The 17,714-nt window shown below is 38.9% G+C and overlaps 1 protein-coding gene across 4 annotated transcripts in view; it reads right to left on the reverse strand.

Annotated features, from left to right (window-relative positions):
• Positions 1–2,217: 2,217 nt before the first annotated feature.
• ENPP2 (ectonucleotide pyrophosphatase/phosphodiesterase 2) overlaps positions 2,218–17,714 on the reverse strand; it is a 100,376-nt gene continuing 84,879 nt past the window's right edge. Inside the window, exons 20-26 of one of the 4 annotated variants that reach the window (XM_037802795.1) lie at positions 15,060–15,134; positions 13,599–13,735; positions 12,619–12,754; positions 11,891–11,968; positions 8,566–8,698; positions 6,395–6,551; positions 2,218–2,816 (exon numbers count right to left, since the gene is read on the reverse strand). In XM_037802795.1, coding sequence (XP_037658723.1) covers positions 2,646–2,816; positions 6,395–6,551; positions 8,566–8,698; positions 11,891–11,968; positions 12,619–12,754; positions 13,599–13,735; positions 15,060–15,134 — 887 coding nt within the window. In that variant the 3' untranslated portion in view covers positions 2,218–2,645. The remainder of the gene's footprint in view (positions 2,817–6,394; positions 6,552–8,565; positions 8,699–11,890; positions 11,969–12,618; positions 12,755–13,598; positions 13,736–15,059; positions 15,135–17,714) is intronic. The other 3 variants (XM_037802796.1, XM_037802798.1, XM_037802797.1) reach the window with 3 other exon arrangements.

Genomic DNA, 17,714 nt, shown 5'->3' on the forward strand with positions numbered 1-17,714 from the left:
CGAGTGGTTTGCAACTTGCTCAATGAAAGCATGAATGGACCAAGGTCTCAATATAAAAAAAAATAAACACCCCAACTTAAAATAGTCTCCCAGACCTCATTTTAATAGAGTCCCTGTCCATTCAGGGACTTTCATAAATAACCCTACAAGTAATTACATGTATTTATCGGCAAAGCCACTCACCTGAAGTACACTGGTGGATATTCTCTGGGTATGGAGTTTATTTATGAGAAAGACTTAGCCTGAGACTAAAAATAGAGCAATAGCATTCAAATAAATTTGCAACTGCTCTCCCCAGAAACCTTGGGTATAACTTATTTTGAGAAGAGTTCAATCTGAGGTGATGTAGAAATTTAGCTTAGTAAGGAGCTTGGAACTTAAAAAAAATGTATATGTATTGACTCTTCTCCTTTGTAATGCTACTGTTGGGAGACAGAATTACACCACCTATTAGGTAGAGCCTTTCTCATCAGATGTGTTTGTGTGGAATTATATCAACAGCACAGCATGTGATGATTGCCTATTCATGTCAATATGCATCATCGCCTAAGATTCTAAATCAGATTTTGTCACACCCCTTCTTGGGATTTTTCAATTATTTTCCATTGCACTTAGAATAGATTGCAAATGCCTCACTGGTCTATAAGGACCAGCCTGAGCTGACCCCTGCTGCCCTCACCAAACCATCTCAGGCCACTGTGCTCCAGGCATGCTGGCTTTATTTCAGATCTTCACACGCCTCAAGCTCTTTCCTTCCCCCAGTCCTTGTTCCCATTGTTCCCATTCCTCCGGAGGCCCTATTCATCCCTGGGGCACTGGCTGAAAATGAGGGGGCCCTTCCCCTTCCAACCCCTTATCACTCTTTACCTCAAGACTCTGTTTAGTTCATATCCCACCTAAAATTTATTTTTTGTTGGGGTCTCTTTATTTCATTAAAGTGCAAGCTCCATGAGGTCAGGAACCATGCTAGCCATAAGTCACCACTTTATCCCCAATGGAAAGTGTAAGTCCTGGCATGTAGTAGATGTTCAATAAGTCATTGTTGAATACCGAATGAATAATGAACTATCTTCCATTTCATTTTTACCATACTTTAACCCAACCCCAAACCTCAAAACCCAATTCTTTCCCATTCCTATCTGTCTTCCTCCCTCTTTCATAAAATCTTCCATGCTCCCCATTTTTCATGTGTAGAGATAAAACACCAAAACATCAAAGACATGCCTGGAACATAGTGGTGCTTGATAAATGTAGCTATCATTAGTATTACCATGATCACTTCTTCCAGTGAATTCCCATAGCTGTGTTTCCCCAAATGTCTGTTTTTATCTTACCACTGTCATGATTTTCCCAAATCTTCAGTGCCATCTGTCCTACTTTGTAGGTAATGAATTATTTGACACAAATTCTTCCTTTTTAAATCAATTTATTTTTAATGGAATATTTTATAGAAATTAAAATCCCATTTCACTAACCATAAAAGGAGGTAAGCTGTAAAAATTAACATTATGAAAACAAAACAATATGCTCGTTTCTTTTTTTAAAGGGTGTTTAATAAGTGTTGTTAGAGAATTGCCAGCACCAGTGTGAGCCTTTTTCCATGATTCAACCAGAAGGACTAAAATAGTTTTAAAGAATGACTTCATCATTCGGGCTTCATTATTATTTACTGCCATAACTGTGTCCATCTGAAACTATCCCGCATACCATCAGACCCTTCAGTCATATTGTGTTACTGACACTTCTCACTTGGCACTTATTATTTTCTACTTTGATGGGTAATTACCTTTTTAATGTCTGTATCCCCTCCCACGGCCTTATTTCTCTTCATCTCTTCCATGGTTCTTATGTAGACACCTGTAAAGAATATATACTTAACACAGTCTCAGCTGAGTCTAATACTAAGAGTTTTGAACCAAGTTGATCAAGAGTCTACTCTTCCAAACTTCAAAATATTTTTTGAAGAAACATAAAAAGATCTTCAGGAGTTCTTCTGTTCCCTCTTTCTCCTTGCCTTCTGGTTTCCTATAGATGCGTACCTAAACCATTTCATTCAGGCCACTGTAGTTGAACATCCTGGATGCCCCTTTGGCCACATGAACTACATCCAAATAGGAAGAGGGCCCAGTCCAGGAAATGTGCTCTTTACTGCATGAATACAGTTGAAACAAATGCTCTAATTTATAAGTGAGATAAAGGCCAAATAAGACAAGGAAAAAAACTGAATGTGTGATTTATTATATTTAAGATTGGTCTATAAAGCTTAAATATGTCTGTCATAGTTAATAGTAAATGAATGCAACTTTACAAAATCAGTATTTTGAGACAGTACAGAACTAAATGTGGCAACTGTCCATTGGAAAATTAGTATTTCCTCAATGCACATCTCAAAACTGCAACACCATTTAGAAGCCTCCACTAAAAACGCAAGCTGCAGTATGTATTACAAGCTCTACTCAGAACACGACACTATCTAAATCAAGCATTAGAGAAAAACAGTGGAGTCGTTCAGGCATAATATGTCAGATTTGGTACAGGATTAAAATACTAACTTTTTTTAATGTCCTGGTTTCAAATTAATAAATACAAAAACAATACAAAAATATACACCACTTGATAAGACTGCACTACAGATGATCAGAAAGTTAAATCTCGCTTTCATACGTATGCAGGTAGGTCTTTAGTGACAGAATCTCTGAATAACTGCGGCTGGTCTTTCGGAAGAAATCCAGACTGGTGATTAGTTCAATGTCCCGCACCCGAGCTGTGTGCATTTTTATGAGTTCTTCTACCCATTTCGACTCATCCTCTGAGCTCTGCAATGGAAAGAGAAGACGTTCAGGGTCAGAATTTTCCAGAGGAAGTTCTCCAAATAGTCAGTTTGCTCCAAGTCCACAGTTGCCCTCTACGTGCTCCTGCCCAAGGGCCGATCAGTACCTGTTATTCCCTCCTGGCCTCCCTGATACTCAACTGTATTCTTGTTGGTAATGTGCCACAAATACCTGCTTTTGACTATAAACATTTCCAACTGCAATCAGCTGTGCCACATAAACAAGACGTTGTGTGAGAGGGTATTGACTCAATAGGTTCTCAGAATATGAATCAAAATTAGGAAAAACCAAAGGCTCTGGAGAATTCAGTGATTTCTTGTCCAGCTGTCAAATTGCAACATTGCAGCACAGAACACAAGTGATTTGGAATGTTCTTCTGCCTCCCAAGGAAAGTAAAGAGCTTGCACCTGATGTACAAGACTGTGTGTGTGCAGTCCTAGTCTTTCCAAAGAACCTGCAGCATCAATGGCATCATCTTTTATACTGGAATGGCTTGAGTTTTGAATAATGAGTTGGACCAGAAGGAGCTCAGTTGATACAGGTGGGCTTGAGGTGGAATTGTGGCTATGAGACCTTGGTCAAGCTACCTGATCTCTCTAAGCTCCAGTTTCCTCACCAGAATTCAAGGATAATGCTTGCTTTGGGAACTGAGGTAAAAGGTGAGGAAGGAGGGAAAGAAGGAGCTCTCTGTCTTAGCTGCTTGCCAAGAACTACCTCATTGATACAAATTCCTGATGAAAGTCCTTCAGATGTCCCGCAGTGAACAATTCTTTTCATGTCTAACTTGGAACTAAAAATTAATCCAGGCAAAGCTGTTCTTTGCATCTTAAAAATATCTTCTTTCACTTTTGAGGGAAGTTGAGGGAAAGAGATCTGAGGACCTGTGAATTATGGGGAAATACTCCATTCATTAGTAGGAACTGGGAAGGAGAGCTTTTACAAATAATTTCATCCCTAAATGCCTCCAGAATTTCAATGGCTCCCAAGAGTCTTTCTACAAATTTAAGAGGGAATGCATGTCCCAACACTTAGAATACACAGACATGCTCTCACCCAACTCTTTACCACTAGTGGCCTCAGTGAACTACCCATCAAAGCCCAAGAACCTGCAATGGGTTTTCTCGGAAAGCTCTAACCCACACAGACCTGGACAGGGAGCTACTGCAGCTTGTGCCAGTGCTAAATATGTACCAGGAGGGTGTTGGTTCAGGAAACTGATTCCTGGGCATCCCAGGCAAATTGAAGAAATAGGAAGACATTGCTTTGCAGGCTGGGGAAGTAAGGATTTTAACCCTCCACACCCCACCCTCCTATCCCAACTTAACCAAGATCTCTGCAATTCATAGGCAAGGACAAACCTAAATATAACTCTACCCACAACGGTACTGACCAACCTTCAATGTGACCATATAATTAACAAAGTAGGAGGTCTCTACGGGTCAGGACCCCCTCAGAATAAGCAAAGTAAGCATGAAGCTCTATATTGGGAGAATTTTCATATTCAGCTCATTTGATATTTCTATAGCCAGTCCACTTATGCCTTTGTAAATACAGTCATTTGAATGTATGAACACAGGGTGAAAAAGGTTTTTCCTGATTTATATGATGGTCAGCTAGGATCATAATAATGTAGGAAAAATATGTCTTCCTATTTGTTTACTTGGGAAGTGATATATATATGTGGGTGTGTGTGTCTTTAAACAGAAACGCATAAAACAAGGTTACATATCGAATGGTTGACGAAATTGTAACCAGAGCCTCACAGAAACCAAAGTGTATTTTCCCCAGAAGCAGTGGTTTAATATTTGCTAATTCAGTGTTAGCAGCAACTCTATAGAAGATAACTACTGCAAATACCAAAAAAAAAAAAAAAAAAAAAAAACCAACTGTATGTGTGTTTAGTCTTTATGCAAAAAGTTTACCTCCCTACAACAAGTTTTAGTAAAACTGAAACATGAAGAAAGGATGTCATGACACATTCCCCTAGTGTAGCATTAGCTCTTCTGTGGTTACAAACAAGCAAGACTGAGAAGGTCAGGACATTAAGACAATGATAGCTTGTCTCTGACTTGCACTTCCCCACTCCTACATCTCCCATCCAGTCATTTATAAGATCCTATTGATCCTTGGGGTAAGGAAGGCAGCAATATTATACCCATTTTTAAATGCCCAAGACCACAACCCCATTTCGAGTTCTGTTACTTAACTCCCATGGGTCTTGTCAAGCCCTTTGAGTACATGCTTGCCCTCCTCCAATTCAAATTTATCTCCCTAAAAGCAGAGCCTAAAATTGCCTTGGAGCATGGGCTTTCCAGCACCTCACAGACATCTAGAGAGGTGATGGGATTTGTCCCTGAGGGCAGAATTAGTACAGGGCCAGGGGTACACAGCATGAGTCCCGGCTTCTTGACTGGGACTTTTTCATCATACACCACTGTGCTGGTGTGGATGTATTATGTCCCCCAAAGTGCCATGTTCTTTGATGCAATCTTGTGAGGGCAGACGTATTAGTGTTGATTGAGTGTTTCCATGGAGATGTGACTCAAAGTATTCCAGCCCAATCAACTGTGGGTGAAACGTTTGATTGAATTATTTCCATAGAGATATGAACCCCACCATATCTTGATTTAATCACTGGAGTCCTATGAAAGAGCTTGCAAACAGAAGGACCTCAGAGCAGCTGAGAGCAACATTTTGGAGACAGCCATTGAAAGCAGACTTTTGCTGATGATTTGGAGATGCTAGCCCGGAGTTTGCTCCAGAGAAGCTAAAAGAGGACAAAACGCCCCAAGAGCAACATTTTGAAGAATGCAAAGGAGCTGAAAGAAGAGCTGGAACACAGCCCGGGATCAGCAGATGCCAGCCACATGCCTTCCCAGCTAACAGGTTTTCTGGATGCCATCGGCCTTCCTTTGGTGAAGGTGTACTTGTGTTGATGCTTTAATTTGGACATTTTCATGGCCTTCAGACTGTAAATTTGTAACCAAATAAACCTCCTTTGTAAAATCCACTGGGATTTTGGTATTTCTGGTATTTTGCATGACAGCAGCATTAGCAAACCGCAACAGCCCATCTTCCAGCTGTCACCAAGTTGAAATAATTGGGAGTTAACTGCTACTTGAGAATGGAGTGACTGTTACATCTGTCCTCATAACTAGTAGCTAAAGAAAACCTTGCTTGTAAGGTATATATTCCTGTGTGTCTTTTACAGAAGATTTCTATTACTGAAATTTTCAAATATCCACAAAAGTAGAGAACATACAATAATATTAAAGCTAGGTTCATGGGAGTTCATTATCAAAATGTTGCTACTTTCTACTTTCCTTTTCAAAGTATATATACCTTTTACAAAGCTAAAAATTACATGCTTGGATTTTTTTTTTCATAACACCCACACACACCAAACCCTTGCTTTGCAAAATAAAAAGATATTAAAATACAAATTTCCTAAATGTTAACCAAAGCTCTGTTTTAAAAGTGTGTTCCAGTTTAACCATGAGAGTATAAGCTCAGAAGCAAAGGTGAATTCTGTAAGCAGAAGCAAAAGGACTTTATGAACTCACATTGCAGCTCTCCTCATTGTCAGGTCGGTGGGGAAGGATGAACGAGGAGACAGAGAGGGGACCATCACACTTGTCGGCAGGCTGCGTGAAATCCAGGCAGCTGGTGATGATGCTGTAGTAGTGAGTGGGAATGGGAATAGAAGTGCCTTCCACATACCTGGAACAGGAAAGTAAAATAAAATTACAGAAAAAGAAAATGTGATCAATCAGTATTGCCTAAGTCATGACAATTAACTTCTACTCAGTTGGGTCATCTCTCACTTCTAGGTGCTAGCCTGCCTCTGTATCTTTGAATATGATGTTTTCTCTGCCTGGTAGCCCCTCCCCCTCAACCTGGCAGACCGAGAAAGGTATTCCAGGCAGAGAAAGCAGCTTGAACCAAGACTTGGATGCTGGAAATGGTGAGTAGATCAATGCAGCAAAAACATAAGGCTGTGGTAGCACACTATGGTGAGTGCAATGAACAACACTGAAATATATGTGTGATTGTGGTTGAATGGGGAAGTTTAGAGTCATGTATGTCACTAGAAGGAAAGCTAGAGGTTAAAATATGGGACTGTATAACAGTGAACCTGTGGTGGATGATGACTGTGATTACAGTACAAATATTAAAAAGTTCTTTAATGAACTAAAACAAACGTATGTCACTATTACAAGGAGTTAATAGATTGGTATATGGGGAAAAATGCACCTATTGCAAACTAGGGACTATAGCTAACAGTAATATTTTAATATTCTTTCATCAACAGTAACAAATGTACTACATCAGTGCTAGGGGTCAAAAATGGGGGCTATGAGGTATGGGATGTTTGGGGTTTTTTTTTTAGGAAGGGAGGGTAATGAAAATGTTCTAAAATTGTGGTGATGAATGCACAACTATATGATGATACTGTGAGCCACTGATTTTATACTTTGAATGGATTGTATGGTGTGTGAATATATCTCAGGAAAACTGCAAAAACAACAACATCAACAAAAAAAAAAATAAAACTACATAAGGCTGGGAGAAGCAATAAAAGCCAAATTATGGAAGATTCTAAGTGCCAGGGTATAGAGTTTGGGCATTGTTGTTTAGGCTGTAACAGTCCATTGAAGGTTTTTGTGCTAGGGAATGTGATTATTAGATCCATGTTGTAGGAAGACAACTTTCACAGAATTGTATAAAATGGATCAGAGGCAGAAGACATTGAAGACGGGAGAATAGTTTTTTAAGCCACAATAAGACGCTGAACTCAGTATATAGAAAACTGACTTACCAAAGGAAATCCTAAGGGTGAATGGTAATGATAAGCATAGAAATATAAAAAGTCTTTTCCAGTAGAGAGAAGTATAGAAATTCACAATTCCTTAATGATTGTCTATTAATTTTGTTTTCCAAATATCCTGATCAATAACTTATCCTAATAACTTAATATGCGCTCAAAACTATAATAGTGATCAGAAATAAAATGCATAATTAGATCAAACTGCTCTTATGAATAACTAGAAAGCAAGTGAAATATTAACTTCTATTTTGCTAATTGTTTGCTACAGCTAAGTAGTAATCTGTTCTAATTATTTATAAATCACAAACCCTTTCATATTTTGTGCTACTCTGTTTCATACATGTATAAAATTAAATGAAGACATATTCAGAATTTGGAGTGTTTGTATCTTCTTGCCTTCTCCATTAGACCATGAGTTCTTTATGAGCACAGAGTATGTCTTACCTTCTGTATCCTCAATAGGGATAGAGACATAGCAGATGCTCCACATTTGTTGTCTATTGGATTCACTCAACATCCACATGCAATTTCCTATTGAGATGTATTGTCTCAGAATATCCAAGGGTTTCCAAAATTCTCTCTCCCCCCCAAAATGGGGATAAGTAGAAATTATTATCTTTCCACTGAAGAGTGGTTGAAGAACAAATGAATTTTTAAACTTTTGATACATACTTTTTTCACAGATTTGGAAAAATGCAGTCAGTTACCACAAACTCAATTCCATTCCAACCACCAACTGCATGTCTGGATGAAAGGTTTAAAAGAACTGAAGAACTCAAAGGAAATTCTCGGAACAAAAGATTTAAAGGGTATCAGCCCTTCCTTAGCATATGAATATTTGAGGAAGAGCTTTGAGTGAGATCTTGAAATTTGAAAACTCACCCTGAATGGGAATGAAAAACTTACTGTTTGATTTTTTCCTGTGTGTCATGTAAGCCATCGTAGTCGTAGTCAAAAATTGGTCCACTTATCACATTAACTCCATTTCTTTCCAAAGCATATTTCTTCACCAATACCCTTTGGAAATAATTCCAGATACCTATATAGAGACCAAATCAATTTTTCATGAACAAAACTCCTTCCTTTGACCAAATCCTCTCTAGTAGGTGTTCTGTAAGCTACATGTCACAAGCCAACAGATGGAAGAGCTACTGTGTTTCAGGAGAAAAATCTATCTTTAAACTATCCGTATGTGTGTCTTTATGAGCTAGCAAAGGGAAAGATACAAAGCTATGCGACAGTGAAGGAGAGGGGGTTTATCCTAGTCCAGAAAGTCAAGGAAGCATTCCCAGATGAAGTGGTTACTGAGCCGAGATCTGAAATATGAGTAACTGAAAGAGCTGCAGACAGAACATTCCAGGCAGAGGGGATAGTATGTGCAAAACAGGAAGTATGGTACTTCTGAGGATTGAAAAAAAAAAAAAAAGGCCTGGACCTACCTTCTCATCCTTCATGATCTTATCCACATGCTATGTCTCTATCTGTGACCCTTCCACAGAGCTCCACACATGCCAACCAACCACCCATGTCATAATCTCCTTGGCTACTTGAGAGCCACGTCAAATGAAAATTAACTGAACAGAATTTCTGATTTTTCTTCCCAATGCAGCTCCAGCCCTAGGCTTCTCCTTCACAGTTGACTACACTCACTTTCACCCTGATATTCCAGCCAAAATTCTAGAAGTCATCCCTTCTTCTCTCCTGACTTCATATCTATGTGAACAAGTGCTATCAGGGCTACCTCCAAAATTCATCCCAACAGTCCCAAATCTGACCCTTCTCACCATGTTCATGGCTTCCTCCTTTTCTAAGTTACCATCCTTTCTTCACTGAACTTCCTCTCTTTGAAATGGCTCCTTCTTGGGCTCTCTCTGAAAAAGTCTTCCTGCCCTATAGCCCATTCTTCATACAGTAGCCAGATGGATCCTTTTGCGCCATAAATCAGATCATATCACTCCCCTACACACATCCATTTCTAATGCTCCAGGTGATTTATCATTGTAATTAGAATAAAATCTCAACTCCCCACTACCACAGGGCCTACCTCCATGACTTTACTTTCTACTGATTTCTCCCTTACTCCTCATTCTCGAGCTACACAGCTTTCTCCCTGTCCCTCAACCTTGCCAAAGTTGTTTCAGCTCAAACTTTTGCATTTGCTTTTCCTTTGGTCTGGAAAACTCATTCCCTAATCTGTGCATGTCTGACTTCTCCCCATTATTCATTTCTCAGCTCAAATGTCACCTCCTCAGAGCATACTTCTCTTTGTCCACACTAATTCCAATTTATATTATGGTCAATCAGAGGGGTACGAGAGGAGCAGAAAAGGAAAAGAAGAAAACAGGCAAAATAATGGAATAATAAAATAGGACAGAAAAGATAAACAATGAGTTAGTTTTGAAATGTTAGGTTCAACCCACACATTCAATACTATGTGGGGATTGTGCATTTCAGGCTGATATTACGTCTTACTTCTACTTATTAAAAAGTACTTGGCCGTTTTTCTCATAGTGCTTCACCTGCTCTTTGTACCTTCAGATGCTCGACTCTGAATGAGAATGACAGAGCAGCCCATCAAAGCCAAAATCCCTTAGATAATTATTTTCAGGAAAGAAAGGAGGAGGATAGTGGGAGAGGCGTTCAAATGTTAAATTGAGCATAAAAAAAATGGAGAGGCAGAGAGGGAAAGAAATTACAATGAGAACAGTCAAAAGGCCAAACCCGCAGAAATGTGGCATGTGAAGAAGCCATTCCCCTGGGAAAGAACAGCAAGCATCTGTGAAAGGCCTGCTGCCACGGCAGCCTCGGGGTGGTGCCTCTGTTACTGCTTGGTCAAAACACATCAATAAAGAAGAAAGAAATCCAGTTAAACCCTGGCTTGTGGAATTAAATGAAGCTGTATTCCATGTAATATTGTGATAATTGTATCTACAAGGATTTCCAAAATGTTTCCCAATTGGTTCCAAGAACAAACTAAGGAACCTCCTTTTAAGAGCATAATTTAAATTTTCACTCATAAGCAATGGGTTCTACCTTTGAATAAGGCTTTATTTAATAACTAGGTCATCAAATAAACATTATTTCTGTAAAAACTTGTGGGCCATTTCGCCAATGTCAAGATGGGAGGCCTGCCACTGTGAGGTGACTCTCTACAATAGCTAGTCTCTATTTGAGGTTATATATCAGCCCCGAGAGCCCTATAACATGGCCCAACCCTCCTTTACCAAGTGGCATTAAGAAAAGGAATAAAGTCTACCCTCTTTCCCACTAGCATATGGCTCTGCTCCCTAAAAAAATAACTAAATGGAAGTAAAAGCTATTCCCAATGTCTTCTCTCTCTTTGAATACATGGATGGATGAAAGGATGGATAGGTGAAGGAACTCTGTTATCAGATTTTAAAAAATGAATTGTTTGGTCTATTGGACAATTAAACCACTGATCCTTATAAACCTTAGCAGCCTTGCAATCAAACCTCTTACTTTTACAAATGAGAAGTTAAAAGGCATTTCTGTCATCATAGAGTGAATGGCTCCATGGTAGGGTGGGGACCCATTGTGCCTAGCCATTCACAGTATCACTGTCATTCACGAATATTTGTGTCACAATACAAAGAAATTACAACTGTTCAGAGAAATTAAGACTGTAATTTGCACGCCCTAAGCCATCTAACACTCTGGTGATTCAGAAGACTCTTGAGGCTCTTGCTGGGTTTCACGGTCAACATTCAGAATACATCATCACCCCCAAGGAAAGAGGTGCTAATGGCTCTTACTGTAATGTGCAATAAATAAATATAAATATTGTTTATATTTAATAAACATATTTATTACTGTAATGTGCAATAAATATAAATATTGTTAAATGTCAGTTGGCTTCCAAAATACAGAGAAGACCCTTTTGACCATCACAATAATGAGCATAGAAATAGAAGAGCAGATTAGAAGGAAAACACAAACTTGGTTTAGTTCAGTTTCTGCCATTTATGACCTCTTGAGACTTCAGTTTCCTAATGATAAACAAAGGATAAACTACCTGCCTGCCCCACTCACAGACTCATACTTTGGATCAACAGTAGAAAATTTATATAAAAGGTCTTCAAAAAACTATAAACTCTAAACACATGAAAGGTTTTATTATTAAAAGTAATATAGAATCAGAAAAGGTAAGAGGTAAATTTAGAAGTATTTGTTTTCATAAATAACAGCATACTAAGGTAAATATTGGACTTACGTTTGAATGCAGGATACATTGGAACCATGTTGGTTATAAGGAATGCGTCATATTTAGCTTCTGGTGAAGAGCTCAGATCTAAGCATTAGGAAAACAAATAGTGAACATCACGCATCAAAATCTACACCAGTATACAAGAAACAGTCCAAAATGGTTCAAACAGCATGAAGTGAATGGATCTACTCTTTTATTCCAACTCATTACTTCCTTTAACAGCATTTTCTCCTCCCCCCACTGACCCCGCTCAATCTCTGTCTTAATAGCTCTCTCAAAAATTTTTTACAATGCTTTTTCTTCCTATCTAGTTTGAGTCTACTGAGTATTATGTATAAGAATTCACTGCCTCCAGTCAAGCAATTTAAACTTTAAAATGGTCATCAGGATAATGAGAGACAATTAAAGGACTCTGCCTATTTCTGAATGATTACCTCTACAGTGCTATTTAAAGGACTAATATCTTAATGATTCATTATTTCACTTTCAGATTTTCATTAATGAGGTGAGGGGGACATTGAAGTTTCGCCCTGGAAAACAGGGCTTTTGAAAGTTGGTCTCTTTGGGGGCTGATTTTGGAAGGATTCCAATATGTTTAGGCCTGTAATCTCTCGAGGGTCCCCTCCTGAAGATATCCCGAGCTACCGAAATCCCATCTGCCAAGTTATATGCTTCAGGCTCCACAAAAACAGCATGCTTCCAGTGTCATCAGACCCTGATACTCTCTAACTTACAAGGAGGAAAGAGGAATCCATAGGACATCTGCTTGTCGTTTTTGTAGGCCAGACAGCTCTGACTGAAAAGTGGAGACACACGGACGTCAGGTCGGACACAGCAGGTGAGGTGTTCAGGAATGCCCGAGACTTCGGCCTGCGTGGGGAGGAAAAGGCGCTCAGCAATGGCAGCTCAAAGGCAGGTCAAACCAGTAGGACACACTGAGATAATACTGCTCTCTTATGAGCAGCCCAAATCAAAAGCCTTGAGCTTTTAGTAAGCTCATCTCTGACTCCATAAAAAACATCCTCAGTCTTAAATACGATAAGCCAGTAATTTTCAAACTTTTGTGTTTTTTTTTTTAGCAGCAGAGCCATTTTATCAAAGTCTTAAAACAATATAGAATGCAGAATATAGAGCAGAAATCCCATTGTTGAAATAATGAGTAGCTCTCAATGGAACACAGTTTGAAGTGAATACCTGAAGGAATAATGTAGGCGTTTCCCCTATAAAGACTGTGTGTGCGCACATGCACACGCAAATGCATACATGGGATCACACAGTACAAATGAGCAAAAAGCTCAGTTTGGGGCAGTTGAAATATCCTCTTCATTTGTATTCAGAAATTTAAAATATCCCTCAAATGCCAATTTTACGATACCTGATGTAACCTATCTCATCTTTGTCAAAACTAGACTCCAACATAAAGCCTTCATTGAAAGGCAAGCAAACAAATCTTGGGGACTTCTGCAACTATTAGCCAGTGACTTTAAGCAGTGTAAAAGAAACTAAAAGAATTAATATGCTTCCTTCAGTATCATGGAGTTATTCGAACATTGAATAAAGCCGAGTTCAAAGAATCTTAATGGATCCAACACAGAATTTCTCTTGTCAAGAAAAATTAAGTTTTTTCCTAAGAAATATTATATTAATCAAGAAACCATTGTATTTATGCAAGGATTAAGATGAAAAGAAGATTAGACCCAATTTTCTCAACAACCTGTTTGGAAACAGTGTATGATGTCCAGAGTGGCATTAGGAATACTTCACTATAGCCACTTTCAAAATCAGTGTGATATAAGATATCATATCTAGTTCGATAAAGCACTGCAGGTCGTCCATAGAGGAGGTGTCTCTCTAGGAAAGAAAAAATAAACTGTATTAAATACATATTAAACTTTACCTTGACTATTAAAGAAATTCTGGAAGAGAGTCAGTTGTCCAAATTTTGCTTGCTTTATTTATTAATGATGTAGTGCCTTCCCCTTAAACAAATTAGTTGTCCTGTCCCTTTTGTGGTTTATCTGATCACCTGAGCATGGGTCAAGTTTAGAGTTATCAAAACTGTAACGTAAATGCCATATTTATATTAATGCTTTTGTGTTGTAAAAATTTAAAATACATGGAAGGAAACATTATATAGTAAATTTTGAAATGACTCAGCTGAATAGAAATTCAACAGCATCGAATTTTTGTAAAATTTATTTGACCCCTGAAGAGGCTCATCAAATTAACCAGTGATTTAATTAAGAGGAAGCCTTCTTTGATTATTATTTGCAAACTGCAACTCAAATATACATTATTTGAGTCAAAAAAGTGAGTAAGTAACGAGCATTTAAAGTAAGCAGCTTTGCCACCGGGAGGAAAACTTAGGTAAAAGGATTTAAAGGAACATGTATAGATAAAATAAGTGGGCATTCAAGAAGGGTCCTTTAAATACACAAGTAGAAAGGTCATCGGTTACTGAAGAACTCAGTTAAGACCCAGAATGCAGATTCAGACCCCCAAGGAAAAGCCCTCCTCTTAGGAAAAAAGGTCTGAGACCTTATTCTTTGAGGAAGAAGAGATGTGAACTTAGCATGCAAACCTTCAGTTCACAGCCAGAATAAATGCCTGGAGCTTGCTCTGCACATTTTGGATAGGCTAAAGTGAGAATTATCAGAGATCTTGGAAATTGTGGTCTGAAAGACCAAAATATTTAGAGATTGGAGCTTAGGAAGTCACAATTCCCTAAATGATAATCAAAATATTTTTTATTTGTTTCTATTAGAGAAAGGCAGTTCTGGCGATCACTTCTTAAATTATGTATACATGTTGCTTTAATTAAAGTGGTACCATTCTATGCAAGTTATTGAGAAAACACTTTTATAGAATACTTCGGAAGACTCTCCCAAGTAGAACTGCTGATTTGAGGCAAAAGGGCCCATGCTGTTACATCACAAGCCTGCTCTGGGTATTTTGGCTTCTTCAACATTGCAGTAAATGTAGAAGCCTTGGTTAAGCTTTCAAATTTGGGAACCCACCCCTAAGAATTAGAACATAATATGATAATATTATATAAATAAAACATAGATGGACATCAACAACCCCACTCCCACCCCAAAAAAAGCCAGCAAATCATGACATTAGTACTTGAGGACAGTTAACCAACCCAGACTTTCTGTCAAAACTTAAACCAAACCTTTTCTAGGCTCAAAATTTCCATTAATGCTTTCCTTGTTTTCATTTTTGCTGCCTCTGAATTTCCTGGTTTCAGCTAGAAGCAGAAGTATCAAGACTCTTTGAGAAGCTATTCTCTTTTTACCACACAAATTTCATTGCTTACCAAACACATTCCTCCAAACTCAGACACAAACCTAGCATCCAATCTATTCCATCAGTCAAAGGAACAAGATGGCAGCTGTATTTCTCCAAGCAACACCCCTCCTTAGAGCAGCCACCAAACAGCAGCGTTGGACCATTTATAGGCTTTACCAACTCTGGTCCCTCCTGCAGTCCTTCTCATTCCTCAGCACAACAGCCCATTCCATGAAAGCTGATTAATGGGCAACATTCTGCTCATCATCGTGATTGGAAAATTTATGTTTTTATATCTGTTATTCCCTTTATCTTTACCAGGAATACCCTCTTCAGTCTTCTCTACCAATCCTATCACCTGTCTCCTTTCAAATTTAATCACTAATGCATTCCCCCACTCATCCAACACTTACTGAGTACCTTCCTTATGCCAGGCTTTGGACTATAGTCTGAAGATACTGTGAAAAGACAATTAAAATAGAGCTCTTATCCTCAAAGACCTCACAGTTCAGTAGGAAAGACTAATGTGGCACAAATAAACTAAGATGCAATAGGAATTACTGTATCAGCAATATCAATAGTGATGGGAACACAGACAATGCCTAATGCTGCTGATGGAGGTGAGATGGCACCAGTACAGTCCTTACGGAGCATATGAAGTTAAGTCAGAGGGACCCTACATCCCGGTTTATGTCTGTTGACCTGGCAGAATTGTTAGCATGACCCTTCTCACTCTCAAGAGGAGATGACAAATAGTATGGTCACATAATTCAGCTTACCTGGAAGAGAAGTCAGGAATAGAAAAGGAGAAAGGGAAAGAAGTGAGAAGAGACATCTTAAGATTCTCTTTCTCCTGAAAGATTTCCCCAATTAAGCTTCTCCATCTTTGCTCACTCGTCTCTTCTGCATTTATACACTCAGATTTCCTCAGAAATTTGGACCTCTTAGCTTCCACTTGGCACACAGCTGGACCACGAGTATATAGTTTTCTAACTGATCATTGCTCAGTTGTTACTGGACATAATTGGCACAAAGAAAAATGTAGTGGCTTTCACAGCCTCCTAAAATCCAACCAAGGTCCCCTACTGATGAAAGAATCCACTTGGGTCTTTCTGAAGCATAATAGCTTCATTGAAGGAAAAGGGGAAGTCATCTTTGCAGCCAGAAACACAAACTTTAGGGTCCAGAATCAAGATTTCTATTTGATTTTTTCAGCATATCAGAGTGTCAAAGAATCACAGGTGCTCAGTCAAAGCCTGACTCTGCTACTCTGTGACATCTTGGGCAGCCCACCATCTGCACTTCTGCTTAGCTAAGGTTCTACTTGAATCTCAGTCTCTGAAGATATGCTTGAGCTCTGTTTCAAGACCAGCAGCCTTGGAGAGCCTCTGCTTTTGAAACCTATTTGTCATGATTTCTTGATGTGGGTCTAGGATGGTCTCGTATCTTCTCAGGCTGGGTTCTTACTCCATGGAATTCCAGACAGAGCCTTCATTCCACATCCTGGTCCCCTGTTTACAATAGTGTCTCTGGCACTTTTGTTATAGGCCTAGGTTCTCCTCCAGATACCACATTTGGCAAAACACCGAGAGGCAAATCTTTTTAAGTGGTATGGACTTCCCCAGTACTCATTCTTTTTTAAAGTCTTCCAAAATTTGGTCATCCAGATTTGAGTTTGTGTTTCTTTCCCCTCCTTGGCTTCCTGATTCATATTCCCACAGATTGGCTGTCTGACTTCAGAGCCACATAAAAATCTCTATTTTTTTTAAACCTTCATTCCCACAATGAGGTGCTCTTAAATTTTACCACAAAATTTCTATCCAAGATAGTTCCTTTTCCTGCATCCATTCCCCTACTTTGCCATTCACTGCCATTTCAGTTCCTTCTGGGATTAGATTAGATGACTCTATGCTTTCTTTCCTCAATCATTAAAACACTATAATTCCTTAATGGGCTAAATAATAACTTTATGATAGCAGGGATCATATCTGCCTTGTTCACTGTTGTATCTAACCTATCTATAACAGTGCCTTGAATATAATAAGTACTCAGTAAAACTCAGCTGAATAAAAGAATAACTGCTTTTTTTAAAAATACGATTCTTTATGGCTCTCCGATTTTCTATATATGATCTGCCTAATGTAACCCTCAGAGATAGACTGGGCAGATATCAGTATCATTTCCATTATACTGATGAAGGAACTGAGGTTTAAGATTTGTACAAGATTATTCAGCTGTAGAGCAGCACCCAAAATCTCTGCCTCCAGCCTCCTGGTCCATTATTCTGCTCCTTATTCTTTTGGGCGTGCTACAGTTGGATGCTGACTGCTGGGATACACCAATGGAGGGCAGATTGGAATGAGGGTCTGACTGGCCTGGGCACGAGTTCTCCCCGAGTCATGCCTGCTGAGAAGCTAATGAGGACAGTGGCATGTCTCAAGGCATCGAGTACTGCAAAAACAACTTCCAAACCCTGACATGCACCGAGGTTCTCTTTGGGCATGTTCTTTGTTCCAACCCTTAGGAACAGTAGCATTTT

Source organism: Choloepus didactylus, chromosome 14, assembly GCF_015220235.1.
Source record: "Choloepus didactylus isolate mChoDid1 chromosome 14, mChoDid1.pri, whole genome shotgun sequence".
Classification (NCBI taxonomy): domain Eukaryota; kingdom Metazoa; phylum Chordata; class Mammalia; order Pilosa; family Megalonychidae; genus Choloepus; species Choloepus didactylus.